General features: G+C 44.8%; 1 protein-coding gene across 2 annotated transcripts in view; it reads left to right on the forward strand.

Moving 5' to 3' along the window:
- TOP1 (DNA topoisomerase I) overlaps positions 1-14,507 on the forward strand; it is a 93,724-nt gene that overhangs the window by 24,836 nt on the left and 54,381 nt on the right. Inside the window, exon 3 of one of the 2 annotated variants that reach the window (XM_090064464.1) lies at positions 11,692-11,757. The exons of the other annotated variant lie outside the window; for it this stretch is intronic. Within the exon in view, the coding sequence (XP_089920590.1) occupies positions 11,692-11,757 (66 nt within the window). The remainder of the gene's footprint in view (positions 1-11,691; positions 11,758-14,507) is intronic. 2 annotated transcript variants of the gene reach the window in all.

Consider the following 14,507-nt stretch of genomic DNA (forward strand, 5'->3'; position numbering starts at 1 on the left):
ACCTTGTCTATCATTAAACTGCTACTAAAAGCAGCATGTGCTTAGCAGTGTAAATCAACTGTGAACCAACTGTGTGAAACTGATTTTAAATTTGGGCAACACCTGAGCATGACTGAAACATGTAGTCCATATTGGGAAAACATACTGATAGGAAACTCTGTGTGTGTGTGTGTGTGTGTGTGTGTGTGTGTGTGTGTGTGTGTGTGGCCCTTCAGGGGGAAAAAAAGAAAAAGCAGTTCCTCCCCCAGGAAGAAACAAGGACTGGGTCTGGAAGTGTACTGCAGTATCAAGCCAGCACTTAGTCAGAGCTTGTCTGGCCTCTCCCCCTCCCCTAGTTCCAAAAGGATGATGGGGACTTTCATTCTTTACAAATTTTATTAAGAATACACTTATCCTACACTTACAAGGATGCTCAATATGTGTAGCTTTGTTTTACCAAGACTTCATGTCACAGAAATAACTACATGTAAAAAAATAAATAAAATAAAATAAACCTATATATATTAAACCAGGGTGGGCAAAATACAGCCCACCAGGCCATTCTATCTGGACCACAGGACCCCTGAAAAATATTTATCTGCTCCTGGCTTCTTGTCAAAGACAACGGGAGCCAGGGGCAGTAGGACCTGGGGGAGCTGGCAGCAGGAGTCCACCCTAGCCGTTTTCCTGCTTTCCTGACCCAGCACCACCACTGTAGTCCCAGACTGGGAGCATGGGGCTGCACTAGTACCCCGGCGCGTGTGTGCGCTTTTTTTCATAGGGCAAGTCCCACACACATACCCCACCATACACGTACACTCAACATCTCCCCCCCCCCTCCCCCACAGTGGCATACACACAGACTCCCACCCGCATGCTCCCTGGCACACTCCAGCTACCCTCCCCTCACAGCCACCCACAGCCCCCTACAACATAAAGAGTAAGATTTCATTTTAAGCTATTATATACAATTATCTCTGTGTACACTACAGAAACGCACGTAAACCAGGACAAAAATATTTTTTGACATCAAATTAATGAATGTTTTAGATGTTTGCTTTTTAGAATATAGTTTGGTATTTTTCTGGTTCCAAGATGGCAAAAATCCTTGCTGGAAGGAGTACTTCTAGGGGTAATAGGAGAGACTTCCGCCCCCTAACCCCTGACTTTTGGCCAGGACTTCCAGTCCCAAAATGGCAACCAGAGAGCAGGACACCTGTCAAGGGGCAGGGCTACCCATGTGGCCCTTGACAGCTTGCCAAAACTCGGTGAGCTGCCCTCCAGCCAAAATAATTGCCTGCCCCTGTATTAAACAATATATATTAACTTACCAGGAAAAAAAAAAAAGCCTTATAGAAATCATTTTATTCATACAGAACCCCATAAAAAAAAAACCGGTTACCTCGGTAATTACCTGAAACTCTCAGCCTCTCCCATCAGGCCTCTCTCTTGGTTTAGTGAAACAAGTGTGCCTTGTCCTTTTTCCTCCACTTCTCCAACTCTTCCTCCCTTATCTCTTCCTTGTCCCTATTGATCTAGTATTTCAGCTTATGCAGCCCCAGCTTCAGGCTTTCTCTTTAGGGGAAAGTCAGCCCTTAAACACTCAGAGGTTTCTTACTTTTCGTAAACTAGTTTAAACATATGCTAACGAAGTTCTTAATGTTTCTTCTTTCCTCTAGTATGAGTCCATATGCTAGTATCTCCTGCACTAATGACAGGTTTATTTTGGTGACATTCCTGAAGCAGACCTTTTCCCATGTCCCCTTTGCATATGTATACTCCCAAAAACTCATCCTGCTGTTTTTTCTTTCCTGCACCTCTCTCTTGGGCACCTTGATGAGCTTGTCAGGCCCCATCTGTATGGCACTTCCCTCACTGGCAAGATACTTCTTACACGCATCCTCACTAGGTCACCATGTTTGCCTTTTTAGTTGTTTACCTGCCCCCACTTCCCACACGTTTTTTACTTGTCCTTCTGTAAAGTTTCCCACCAGAGCCATCCTGACTCTTTCCCTTATGGCTTTTGCCAATTTCTTATGATCCTTCAGGACCTCCAGGCCTACCTTCCTTATTTTATACCTCTGCATCAATCCTTCCATCCTGATGTAATGGTTGCTATGCCCAGGGACTCTTCAAAGAGGTCTGATGCACTATACTCCCCGTTTCCTCAAAATTGCAGCTGTGTGAGCTCGGGTGATACGTGCTGATCTCCCCTCACCTTACAGCATTGCCTTGCATATCAAGCTTACGTATTTTTGGATAGATGAACAATCCCGAGTCCAACAGCCTCCATCCCCGCTTTTGCTTTGTATAGTTCATCTCTGGTGAACCTTTGTCTTTGTGCATTCCAGAAGAATGCACGTTTCCCTCTGTACTTTAACCTCTGCTGCCGCATCAGTGGGAATACAGTTCCTGTATATAGAATAATCAACCACAGTGTAGTTAACTGCTGCCACTTTTTTGGTAAGGGACAGTGTCCTTCCAGACTGTAACCAAAGTATTTGTTGTAGCTTTGCTGTTACCTTTTCCCATGCTGTATTACCTTTCCCTTTGGCATCCATCAGGATCGCAAGCACTCTGATTTCTCTCTTATTTGAAGGCCCAATTTCTCCAAGTCCCTCCAGCTCCCCACTTCCTCATGGTGCTTTTAGATGTATTTAATTTAGCCCCTGTCACGTCTCCGTACTCTGTATGCTTTGGTATCCTTTCCATTGAAACTCTGTGTAACTACTACGCTGATCATTCCTGTATAATATGCATTTTACCTCACCCCTTCCTGATGTCTTTAGTCTACTTACAATCTTGTCTTTCCTTATGGAACCGTTTCCACAAAGAATGCCTTGCACAAATAGTAGTTTTCTTGCCCCTGTATGAATTTTAAAGATTCCACTTAGGTGCCTATTAACTTAGATTTGACTTGCTGCTTCTCTATACAGTAACTTTATCCAACATAAGAAAAATGGGGTTCCCAGATGAATTTATAATACCTCAAAAATGTAATCATGATCCATTCTGTTATATCAAACCAGGATCCTGGTTTTCCCTGATCTAAAAAAAAATTGCAAATTCTCTGATTTTAAAAACCCTAAAATCCATGATTAAAGTAAAAAGCCCCCCCAACCCGGTCTGCAGCTGCCTGCCCTTGACAGGAGGTGGTGTCTCTTGCAATGGAGTGGAGCACAGAGCCTGGCTTCGCCCCTGCTGCAGGGGGCTGCTCCTCACCATGGCATGTATTTCTGTGCATGGGGGACACGGGCAGTACAGGGCTTACAGCATCAGGCAGCTACAAGTGCTGCTTCACTGTTCCCTGCAGTGCCTGGTCACAAACACTGGACTGCAAGGGGGGCAGCAGAGCAGAGAGTACGAGCCTGATGTGGGCAGCATGTAGCCTCTGCCCCCTGGGAGCAAGTGCAGTAGTGGGGAGCACTTGTGTCCCCCAAGCCTGCAGTAGGCAGCCTGTTCCATCCCTGCCCCAGGCACAGATCTGGGGGGGTGCAGGTCACCCCTGTCCCCCTGGGAGTATGCCTAGTGGTGGGGAGCTAGCCCTGCCTCCCATGGCCTTGTCCTGCTCCCCACCAAGGCCACGGTAGGATGTAGTGAGGCTGCCACTGTGCTTCCCAGTGTGCGAGCTTTGGATGGGTAGTAGCAGCAAACACTACCTGGTGTGGCAAGCGAAGGACGGCGCTTTCCTTCATGCTGAGCACCTCCTGCTGCCACGATGCGACCCCAATGGGCAAGCCTGGAGCCAGCCCACGCTGCCGGGGGGAGCGGGGGGGTTTACAAGCTGGTGCTGAGCGTGGGGAAAAAATGGGCTCTGCCAGTGACCCGTGCTGCAGCCACTCACAGCCCACATAGGGCTGCCTGTGCCTGCTCAGGACAGCCCTATGTGGGCTGTGAGCAGCTACAGCAGGGAGTGCCAGCCACAGGGTTGGGGAAGGGCTGCTTTTCCTGCACACTTAAAACTAGCTCGTTCCCTGCCAGTGAGCAGAGGTTCAGGGCTGTGTGCAGCACCCTCTTTCCCCCCCCCCACCTGTACAGCAGAGCTTGGAGTGAGCAGGCATGGGTGCCAGCGGGAGCACAGTGCCTGCACCCATGTCCTGGGACCAGTGCCGGCAGGGCCCAGAGCAGAGCAGCGCAGCAGGAGTACAGGGTCCCAGCTGGTAGGGGCTCTGGAGCCGGGCCAGCTCTTCCCTCCCTGCTTGGTGCACCCCTGCCTGGCTCCACAGTGCCAGCCTGCGCTCTGCTTTGGGCTCTGCTGGTGCTGGCCTTGGGACATTAGTCCTAAGATGGTGACCAGGTGGTGGGGCACCTGTCAAGGGACAGGGCTACCCATGCAGCCCTTGACAGCTTACCAAAACTGGGTAAGCGGTCCTCTGCCCAAAATAATTGCCCGTCCCTGCTCCATATCCCAATGGTCTGTCAATCCCTTTCTCTACCTTTTTTAAGGCATAGATTATCATTAGGCTTTCAGTGCTGATGGGAATCTACCACAAGACTAGATCACTGCAACCTATTTGAATAAGATATGTGGTTGTGCCCATTGACCAGCTAGATAAGGCCTTGGTGATACAGTGACATGATATAGTTGGGGATAGTCCTGCTTTGAGCAAGCAGTTGGACCAAATGACCTGAGGTCCCTTCCAACCTTACTTTTTTTCTATGATTTTATAGTCCCCCCTCAGCACTGCCTTCAGATAAAGTTATGGTGAGCCACTGCACTGCATACATTTCAACTTCCTCTACACTCCCACGACTGAACTGTACCTTTTCTTTCCCGTTTACAAGGATTCCCGTTTCTTTACCGGCTGTATATATCTGGCAAACATCACCCAAACAGTTCACCCAGTATCCCTCTGTTGACTCCTCTCTTAGTTTGTTGCACATGATTTGTGTGGCCCTGCCCTCTATGAGGTGGAGCCAAACTAGGTTGCCTCATACCTCATCTGCATATAAGTTTTTAAAGGATCCCAGAACTCATGACAAGAACATCTGGTTCCAGTCATGAGTCGGGGGCTAATTTAGCATACAGATCCTTTGTTAAAAGGTTATCTGGAGAACACACACATACTAAGCAGTGTCGAACTATGGGATCACCATGGTTTGAAATGCTGTTACTCTGCTGGGGCCCAGACCAATGAACTATATGGTAAATCATGAGCCTTTTGGTTTTGGACTAACATCACGCTTAGTTTGTGCTGTATATTAGTAGGGATCTGCCGAAATTTCATGGATTTTTGTGGAAACTTCTATTTTGGGCTCCTGGGAGGTAGAATCACTTAGCAAATAAAATACTGGCTCCCTCTGCCACCCCCACCTCTTGTTGCTGATTGGCTGTGAAGGCTGTCCATGCAGCACTGCCCCTTGTGGCCCTACCCCATGTCAATTGGCAACATGATGGCCTTTGCAACCATTAAGGGGTGGGGCCACCCAGGCCCCTCAGCCAGTCAGAGGTGTTGCGGGGAGGGGCCTGCTATTCTTCACCTGCAGAAATGGCTTCCAGCCCTGTGGTTTGCCTGGAAAATCAATCAGCACTTGCCTTGTTTGGCAGACCCCCATGTATAAGTAGGTACAAAAGTGCCACTTAAAAGTATGTATGGAATACTGCCAAAATTCAAACTCCCCACCACTGGGCGTACTCCCAGGGGGACTTGCTGCAGTTTGGGGGGGATGGGGGAAGCAGAATACATGGGTTCTCTGAACAAAGTCTATGGGTACTGTATGCAAATTACTACAGCGGTGTTGATTTTTATGGTCACTGTTTTCCAATTTGCTCTGAGCTTCCATGTGCTCAGGGAGAATATGGTCTGACCACTAAGCGGGGGCACTGCAAGGGGAGGGCAGCAGGGCCACCTGACACCCCCCCCCCGATTCATCTTCTTTTCTCTAGTAGTGGGAGGGAGACAAACTCAAGGCAAACCTCCAATAACTAGATTCTGTTCCTGGAAAATGATATCAAATTGATAAATTTTCCATATATAGAATTAACTATGTGGGGAGGTCATCCTGTGATCAGAGTCATCTTATATTCTAGTAAATGCAGGAATTCCTCATAAATCCATGTACCCATCTCAAGGGGCAGAAAGCATACAGAAAGGACCATTTGGCCTTTCGACCACCTTCAGTGTCTTCAGGTCAATATCCTTGTGTAATAATCGCTTCTTGGCCTCTTGAAGGCTCAGACCGAGCGAAAACATTTATTCTTTCATGGGTTTGTACTTTCCTTTTCTGCCATATAGCAGTAGGGTCTTTGGAAGATTGACAAAGAAAGTGGCATATATAAATTTTGTTATTTGAGGTAGAGACAGCAGGTACTGTAGCTAAAGCCTTTGCATCAAAGGCAGGGACATGTTGTCAGCTTTTACCCTGTCATACCAGTCTGGGACTGAATCCTGCACATGCTGGAAGTCTCTTGGCAACTGCTGGAATGTATTCAAATGATAACAATTGCTGTAAGCTAGTTGAGCCAGGCTGGTGATGCACTGGAAAAAAGTGGTTGGGGCAAAGCCATTTTTTATTTGTTTGCTTGAATTTGACAGCAAAATAAATTCTAACAGGCTTTAAAGAGTTAGCCAGTGCACATTTAATTGAGCCAGTCTGCTTCTGCTTGAGCATGGGCTGGATTTTACAAGCTCAGGGGCCAGAGGTGGTCTGTAGTACCAAACATTAGAGGGGTAGCTTTGAACTCTGTTGGGTAAGGGTCACACATCAGGCAGCTTTTGTAAAAAACCAGCTTACACATGTTTTTTCTAGCAGAAGTACCAGAAACCCAGCCAATTTGTTTCAGTAGCACTTCCAGTATTTCTTGGGAGTTGGAAGTGACTGAAAATACAAGTCCATTTTCTTCACTGTCTAGTTTTATTTAGCAGACAAATGCAGGTTTAGACGCAAAATAATGGAGTAGAAGTTGGCATGGACCTCCAGTTACAAGCCAGAGAATTATTCATTTAAAGATGAATGATTTAATGTTATGTGGCATTTGTCGTAAAGAGCAGAAAGTGGTCTTACCATAGATTATGCTTTTGTACATCCCTTGTGCCATGTCAGAACATTAGATGACTTACAAACGTTAAAGATGAGCACTGCCTCTCAACAGTAGGTGATGGTGCCCTGTTTTGTAAGGGAAACCGAGGCACTAGAATAATAGTAAAAAGAGATTCCTGATTTTCCTTTTTCCCCACAGGAAGCCCATTGTAAAGTTAGACATCACAAGTGCTGCATTTTGTCCACAAGCACTGTTTAAATGCATGATCCGTCTAATATCTCCAGGAACATGTAGAAGGATTCCAGGTCTTGGCAGTGATAGGAAGCGTGACAGTTCTTTTGATTGCTCTCTGTAGTTACTGTACTCTGCCCCGACTCCTATTGCTCTGATGGTGACGTGGTCAGCAATTCCTAGAAGCTGCTCTTTGCTTTTTTAACTACTTCCTTTGTGTCTAGACAAAAACCACTTACCTCTAGGTCCTGTGCTTCTCTCCTTGCCAAGCCCATGTCATTGAGAGCCAGAAACATGGTTAATTCAGTTACTGTAACTTTATGATTATACCTAGGGTTTTTATTAGGGGTGTACTGATGAAGATTTTTTTGGGCTGATACTGATGAGCAATTGTTAACGAGCCATATTGACTAATACCAATCCAGTTTGCCAGTGTGCACCCCGGCAGCTTAGAGAGCAGCATCCAGCTGGTGAGTCTGGGGGCAGGGGGACAGGACAGATCGAGGCCCCCACGTGACGGAGGGAATGGGGCTGGGGCTGGGGCAGGTACAGGTGCTGCCTGGCTGGGGTGGGGTGGAGGACAAAGCTGCGAGTGGCTCATCTAGAGGGCCTGCGGAGAGGTGGTGGCAGCGTCCACCACTGTGCGCGCCCCTGGAGGAAGCATGGGGGGGCATGTGCCCTCTAGATCTGTGCACAGGATGAGGACAGGCTGCCACTGTGGGCTGGGGCTAGGAGCAGTACTGGACTCTTCCTGGTGGGTGGGTTGGGCCGGGGCTGTGCTCAGGCAGGGCAGGCGGTGGCAGTGCTGGAAGCAGGGTGGGCTTCAGCCACCCAAAAATCACTGTAACTCTCTTGAACTCCCCCTCCTAGGACTGCCACCACCCTCCCTGAGCACAGCCCCTGCCCAACACCCCTACCAGGAAGAGGCTGGCATCACCCCCAGCAACAGCCTGTCGCAGCTTGCCCCACACACAAATCTGGGGGACACGTGTCCTCTTTGCTTCCCCTGGGGATGCACACAGAGGCAGGAGTTGCCCTGACCCACCCCAGCTGGGCAGCACCAGCCCCAGTTCCACTTCCCTCACCATGGGTGCCTCGATCTGCCCTCCCCACCTTCCCTTCACCCCTTCCCCCCAACAAACTTAGCAGCTAAACACTGCTCTCCATGCTGCTGAGCTGGCTGCATGCATGTTGTGGCTGCGCACATGTACGTAGGCATTTATCAGCAACATTATTGGCCCCATCAGCCAAAAAAAGCCATTGCCGATTTAATGTCAATTTTCCTTTTATCGAGCTTTGTCAACAGTTAAGCTTCTTGAAATCTTTGTGAGGTCAAGAAGCACAATAACCTTTTAAAGTAAGGTTTAAAAGTTGTTAGATCATGTAAGTTGGTAACAGTCCAGAGTTGTAACTGTTTTACTTCTGGCTTTTAAGCTGCATGGAAGCTTTGCCCCTATCTTTTTGCTTTTCTTGTCTGAAGTAAGCTTTTTGCTGTGAATCGCTTCCTTAACCTAAGCTGACCAGAACCTCCCACAAAGCAATGCTTATGAATAGGATTACAGTTAGGGGTTGCTAGATAATTGTCCCCTGTCCTCCCCAGATCACTCTGTTACTTTTGAAGATGTTGGATAACTGTTATGGCTTAGGTTTTTCTGATGGGGTGCTTGTGTCACCAGCTTCATCTGAATTAAATGCCTAAGATATGTGCCTATTAAGACTGTGTTGCTGGCAAAAAAAAATCACTATGATTGTTTAAAGCAATTAAAGTTGAGTTGAGTCTTCAACTATAACGTGTGTTGCTAGATTCAGTGTCCTTTCAGCAGCATAACACTTTTATTCAGCAACTTGTTAAATTATGCTAACAATTGCAAGAAATAAATTGAGGGAAGAAAGAGGGGAGTTCAATTGGTAGTTAAGAATCCAGTACTTTGGTGTGGTCATGCAAGCACACTCTTCATCCAGCCCAGTAAATAGGATGATGGACCCTATAATCCAAAACTACCTTCACTGTGTAATAAACATTGTTGTTCAGGGCCGTGGCAAAGCTTGAGCCCAGAATGGGGCTACCCTTTCTCAGTTGATACTATTAGTTATAAGACATGCCAGACCTGTCTAGACAATGACTGTTGTCTCTCAGTGTAAGTGTGCCTCCCTTCTGTCCAAAGAGGTCAACTGCATAATTCTGAAACTGAGTCATAAAGCCCTTAACACCCATTCAAGATATGTCGGAACTATAAAAATAATGATAAAGAAACACTTGCTGTGTAGACAACTACCATGTCCAGATGTTTACAAATGTATAATATCTCTAAGCTTAGAGAGAACATTCTTGCCTGAAGTCGTAGACAATTCTGAGAAGCCAAGGAGTGGAAAGAACTTCATACTTGGAGCCGGTGATCTTGGATGGCACTGAAGAATTGCATGCTGACCGCTAATAACTGCTGTGAAGGCACCAAACTTCACATAACAGCACTCCTAACTGCTTTACTTGCATCAGACTAGGGAGTGCACTTTTGGGGAGATCAAACCTTTTCCTCCTTCTCTTTTTTTTTTTTTTTTTTAAGATCCCTCCCCCTCAGTCTTTCGACCTTAGAACTTGTGTGATAATATTTATGTACAGATATTTGCCTTTAAAACAAAGCCAGTGTAATTTTAAATTTATCTGTAGAGAGCAAAGGGAAATGAAACTGTGCTTCCATGGAAGCCAAGGCTCTCGCTACTTCCTTTTGTCTCACATTAGCCAGTGTTCAAAATATAGCACACCAGCACAAAACACAAATGGGAAAAACCCAACCTGTCCAGTGTAATGGCCATGATCCGTTAGTTTATAGTCAGGCATCCTTGCTGGTAAAGAGAACTAACATCCTCAACAGGCACATCCACCCCAGGAGTTTAGGCAGCAAAACCCTGTATTGTCTGCACAAACTAATACCCATTAGCCAAAACTTTTTGATGGAAAAGGAGGCTTTGTAAAACATCACAAGGTTAAGAACAAAGACCCCTGGCAAATGTTAACCTTAAGACTCAATTAGTCTGTTAATCTTGTCTTAAATAGTAACCCTGCCACACATTCAGGGAATTAATGGCTCCATGCAAAAGAAAAGCAGCCAGAAAAATAGTACACAAAAATGTGTAAGATTTGTGGCCGGTTTCTGTCACACCTTAAGCTGAATGTGTGACAAGGTTAGGACCGCATCAGGATCTCCAGCCAGGCCTGGTGTGGTCCCTGCAAGCTGACAATCAAGGACCATGCTGAGGCTCAAACCATGCCAGTCTTAGTCCAGCCAATGATCAGCTGATTTGTTGGGCACCTGATTCTTAACTCATGATCCCAGGCTCCCCCTGCATTGACAAGTAGATTTGCATCAGATTCCAAATCCCAGAATCTTGTGCCCTGCCATGCATACGTAGCACACCAGGAGGTACAATTGTTGGGATCAGAGATGAGATCCCATTATGCCTTTAAACAGATGTCAACAGCCATAAACTTAAGAACAAAAGAGACCACTTTGTAACAGGAATTGGGTGAGTTTAACTTTTTCACCCTGTCTGTTCTTTGGTTATGGAGGGCCCTCAAAAGCAGAATTGCCAGTTCTCACAGTGATGTTCCAGGGATGATCTGTCAGTGGAGCCAAGGACAGATTTTCTATTGAAAGCTACATACTTTCCCAAAAAGGAAATGACAGCATAGTGAAACTGGTTTGTTTATTCCTTGGTAGGTATTGCTGTTCACCCAGTCATCTGTTTGAATTAACAGAATGAATGCTTTTTTTTTTTTTCCTTATGAACAAGGCCAGTAGACCAATCTGTGTGTGTTGAGGGAAGGGGGAGGAATGAATTTCCTATATTTAGTTCATTTTTAATACAGGAATCTCACCACTGGTGCTGCCCTTAAACTTTTCTTCATGGGACCTTTCTTATAGAAGTCAAAGTTCTGATGCTTCCTGGTGGAAAATGGGGCCCTATTCTAAAAGGTAAATAAGTGAGGCTTGTTGAGCGACTGTTTTAGAAAGCACAGAGGACAATAATTTGCCCTTCCCCAAATATGTCTTGGAAATAAGGTCTTGAATATTTATCTTGTTCTTCTGCTCCTTATAACAGAATTTTTAAATACAAGTGGATTATTTCTTGGTTTGCTTTGCTTCTGGATTTCTCTCTACATAGCATGCTTCCTCCTGCTGGATGCAGTAAATCTACTCTGGCCTTCTGGTTGCTTGTTTCTCAGGACTAAGAGGCCATTGTGGAACTGAGAGAGACCAGCAACACATCTTTCAGGGTAACAGTGTCCTTCCCACCCCTGAACAGGAACTAAGTGTCTCAACCATATGACTTCCCATACATAAAACAGTAGTCCTAATGTATCACTCATCTCCTGTCCTGAGCTCCCCTTCTCTTCCATTTTTCTATTTAGACTAAGAAGACTCCGGGTTCTCTCCAGTAGCATTGTTTGGAATTGTAAACAAATCAAACTAAATTTAAGTATCATTTGTCCACCACAGGTTTGGATTCAGATAAAGATTTCTTCGGCTTCTCTTCAAGTTCCTTGTTCTTGCAGCACACCACAGGTACATGGCTCCATTCACATAACACCTATTGGTTTTCTTTACCAGGGAGAGGGTCAACCATTATCCTGCTAAAGTACTTCTTTGCTCAAGATTCCTCTTCCCAGCTGACTTTTTCCAGCCCTTTGTAATGAAACTTAAGTTTCTTTCCAGATGGACTTAACTGAATTACCTAATTTGCCTTCAGGTGCCACCCAAGCAGTCTAATGGAATTTGTAGCCTCCCATTAATCTTTTGTTATCAGTATGTGGATAAAATAGCCCATAATGCCTTCTAAAGAATAAACAGCATTTTGCCAGAAATGGGGTAACTGCCATTTCTAACAGCCCTTCCCATAGTCTGAAGCTGTTGCATACAGGTGAGGCAATTTGAATTGTTATTTAACAGATTATTCTGACTTGAAAAGGAGGAAAATACTGTGGTCAAGTCATCCTGGGGTGTTTTTTTTTCTTTTGTTCAAATCAGCACAATAAATGCTGTGCGCGCATATGCTGGGCCAGAAAGGCCTACTATCTCATTCTTCAAAACTAACATAATTGTACGTGGGGTTTTTTCTGATTTTTGCCTTTAATGGTTCCCACTTCATATGCTTTTGAATTTACAGCTTCAGAATGGGGAGGGGTGGGGGATAATGAACCAACATTTGGAAAGACTTGCTGGGAACAGGAGTTTATCAGTAAGGTTGATGGTTGGTGATGTGGTTTAAAAGCTATTGAAAAGCTAGAGAAACTAAATTAAGTTAAATTTTCAGACTGTGGTATAAATGATTTCATTGCCCTGTCTAGATGGAGTGAATATAGAATAACCCTTCTGATCATCCCCACCTATATCATTCAAAACCTGAGGTCAAAATCTAATTAAAATACATTGACAACTTGAGAGATGTATCAATGTGTCCTTAAGAGTATGAAGGTGGGAGCAAAGGTAACGCCCCATTAACTGAGTTGGAAGGGGAATTAAAAAAAAAATGCCTGATTCCTAGAGCTGAATAACATCTCCCAAAAAAGCATCAATTACTAATGGAAACTTTGTAAGCAGAACAATGAAAAAGTTGTACTTTGGCCACAAAGACTGATTTATAAGAAGGGGAACCTATTTGTAATAAAGATTCACATTCAGTAGAATTGGTTAATTTGGGAAAAATGGTATAATTGCCTTGAAAATAGGGGGTACCAGGTATTAAGTTGATAGTTATGACACTTTAATAGAAAGAAGAAAAGCCAGCTTAGCCTCTTTTGTATGCTTAAAACACAAACCAAACCATAGTAACTAGATTCCTCAGAGAGCCAGATTTCTTGGAGTTAAGTTGGAGCAGATTGGCAAACGATTTCTAAAATCCATATCATGGGATTTACTGTACAGTGGCAATATTACATGAAACACTTCTGAAAGTTTTGCTAGGCCTGCCATTACACTCACTTGGTAAATCCAGTTCCCTCTCTAGGACTTAAGGTTTAAAAACGTGCATGAAAAAATGTACCCTTAGCATGGTGACTTGGGCCTAATGCTCCTTTTGAGATATCGGGCCTGAAGCTGTGCTGGATAACAGGTTGTAGCCTAACAGGATTTACTTTGGTTATGTGGTGGTTCATTTTGGTAAAAGAAATGGTAGGCCTTTCTGGGAGCATAGTTGCATGCTGTTTTTGTTTGACCTTTTCTGGCAGCTGGCATCGGTAAGTAAGGAGTGTTCTAGGTTTATTTCTACTGCATGACAGTCCTGAAGCCCTGTCTCCATTCTCTGGGAATTCTGTATTTAAAAAGCCATCTTAACTTGGAGAATTTTGTTTCTGCATGGAGAATAAAACAACACTGTTTCAGTAATATATATTCAGGGTCACTAACAGGCTTGTGATTCAACCTTTTTCAAAGAAACACTTTAAAAGCAGCATCACAAACCAGAAAATGTCTATAATGTTTTACTTATGTCAGGAATACTTTTAAATGGACAGGCGTGAGACTCCGAAGCAACAGAGAAACTCAGAGCAGCTTATGAGCAAGGAATAGCAGGAAATGCATGGGAATTGGCATCTTCTTCTGGAGATATACCATACTAACAGACCAATCCAGCTCCAGATCCATTAAGTGATTCTGATTTTGGAATAGAAGGGATGCTAAACACCACACGTGTATTAGCAGATCCCAACAAGGGAGCCTTAGAGGTAATACCTGGCTTGGAGTTGTTGGATTTTTATCAAGCCTGCCATGAAGTGTCATCTTCCCCCTTCCTGCATAAGCATGAACCACTTAAATCTTTGATTTCTTGCATAACTGCAAACATCATATCTAACTTCCTTATGGACCAACCAAGCTCACAGTAGAGAACAGGCTTCACTTATAATCCTGCATTATCTCCCTGTTTAGGATGGGAGAAGCAAATATTCTTTGGCTAGCTATAAAAGGGAGATCTAAAGGAGATTTTATCCTGTTCCACCTAATAGGTACCTAAGTGTGATCCTTTCCCACCCTGTTCATATCCATGAAAAGGTTAGTGTGCCAATTTTGTAATGGGCCTTAAGGTTAAGTCTCACAGAAAGCAGTGTCCAGCAGAGCCCATCCATCTTTTTGTTGTTAATTTTTTCAGAAACTCAAGGAGGGTGGAATAGGATCACAAATAAGCACTGAAGTCCACTTAGGGCCAAATCCTGTTAGACACTTAATAGGTATGTTGTTGTAGAAGGATTGTCCGCTCCTTCACTTGCAGGAGGCTGTCCTTGTTTATAGTTAGGAATTGGATAATGAACCAGAAAGAAGGC

Source organism: Crocodylus siamensis, chromosome 10, assembly GCF_052110815.1.
Source record: "Crocodylus siamensis isolate JL-2025a chromosome 10, ASM5211081v1, whole genome shotgun sequence".
Lineage (NCBI taxonomy): Eukaryota > Metazoa > Chordata > Crocodylia > Crocodylidae > Crocodylus > Crocodylus siamensis.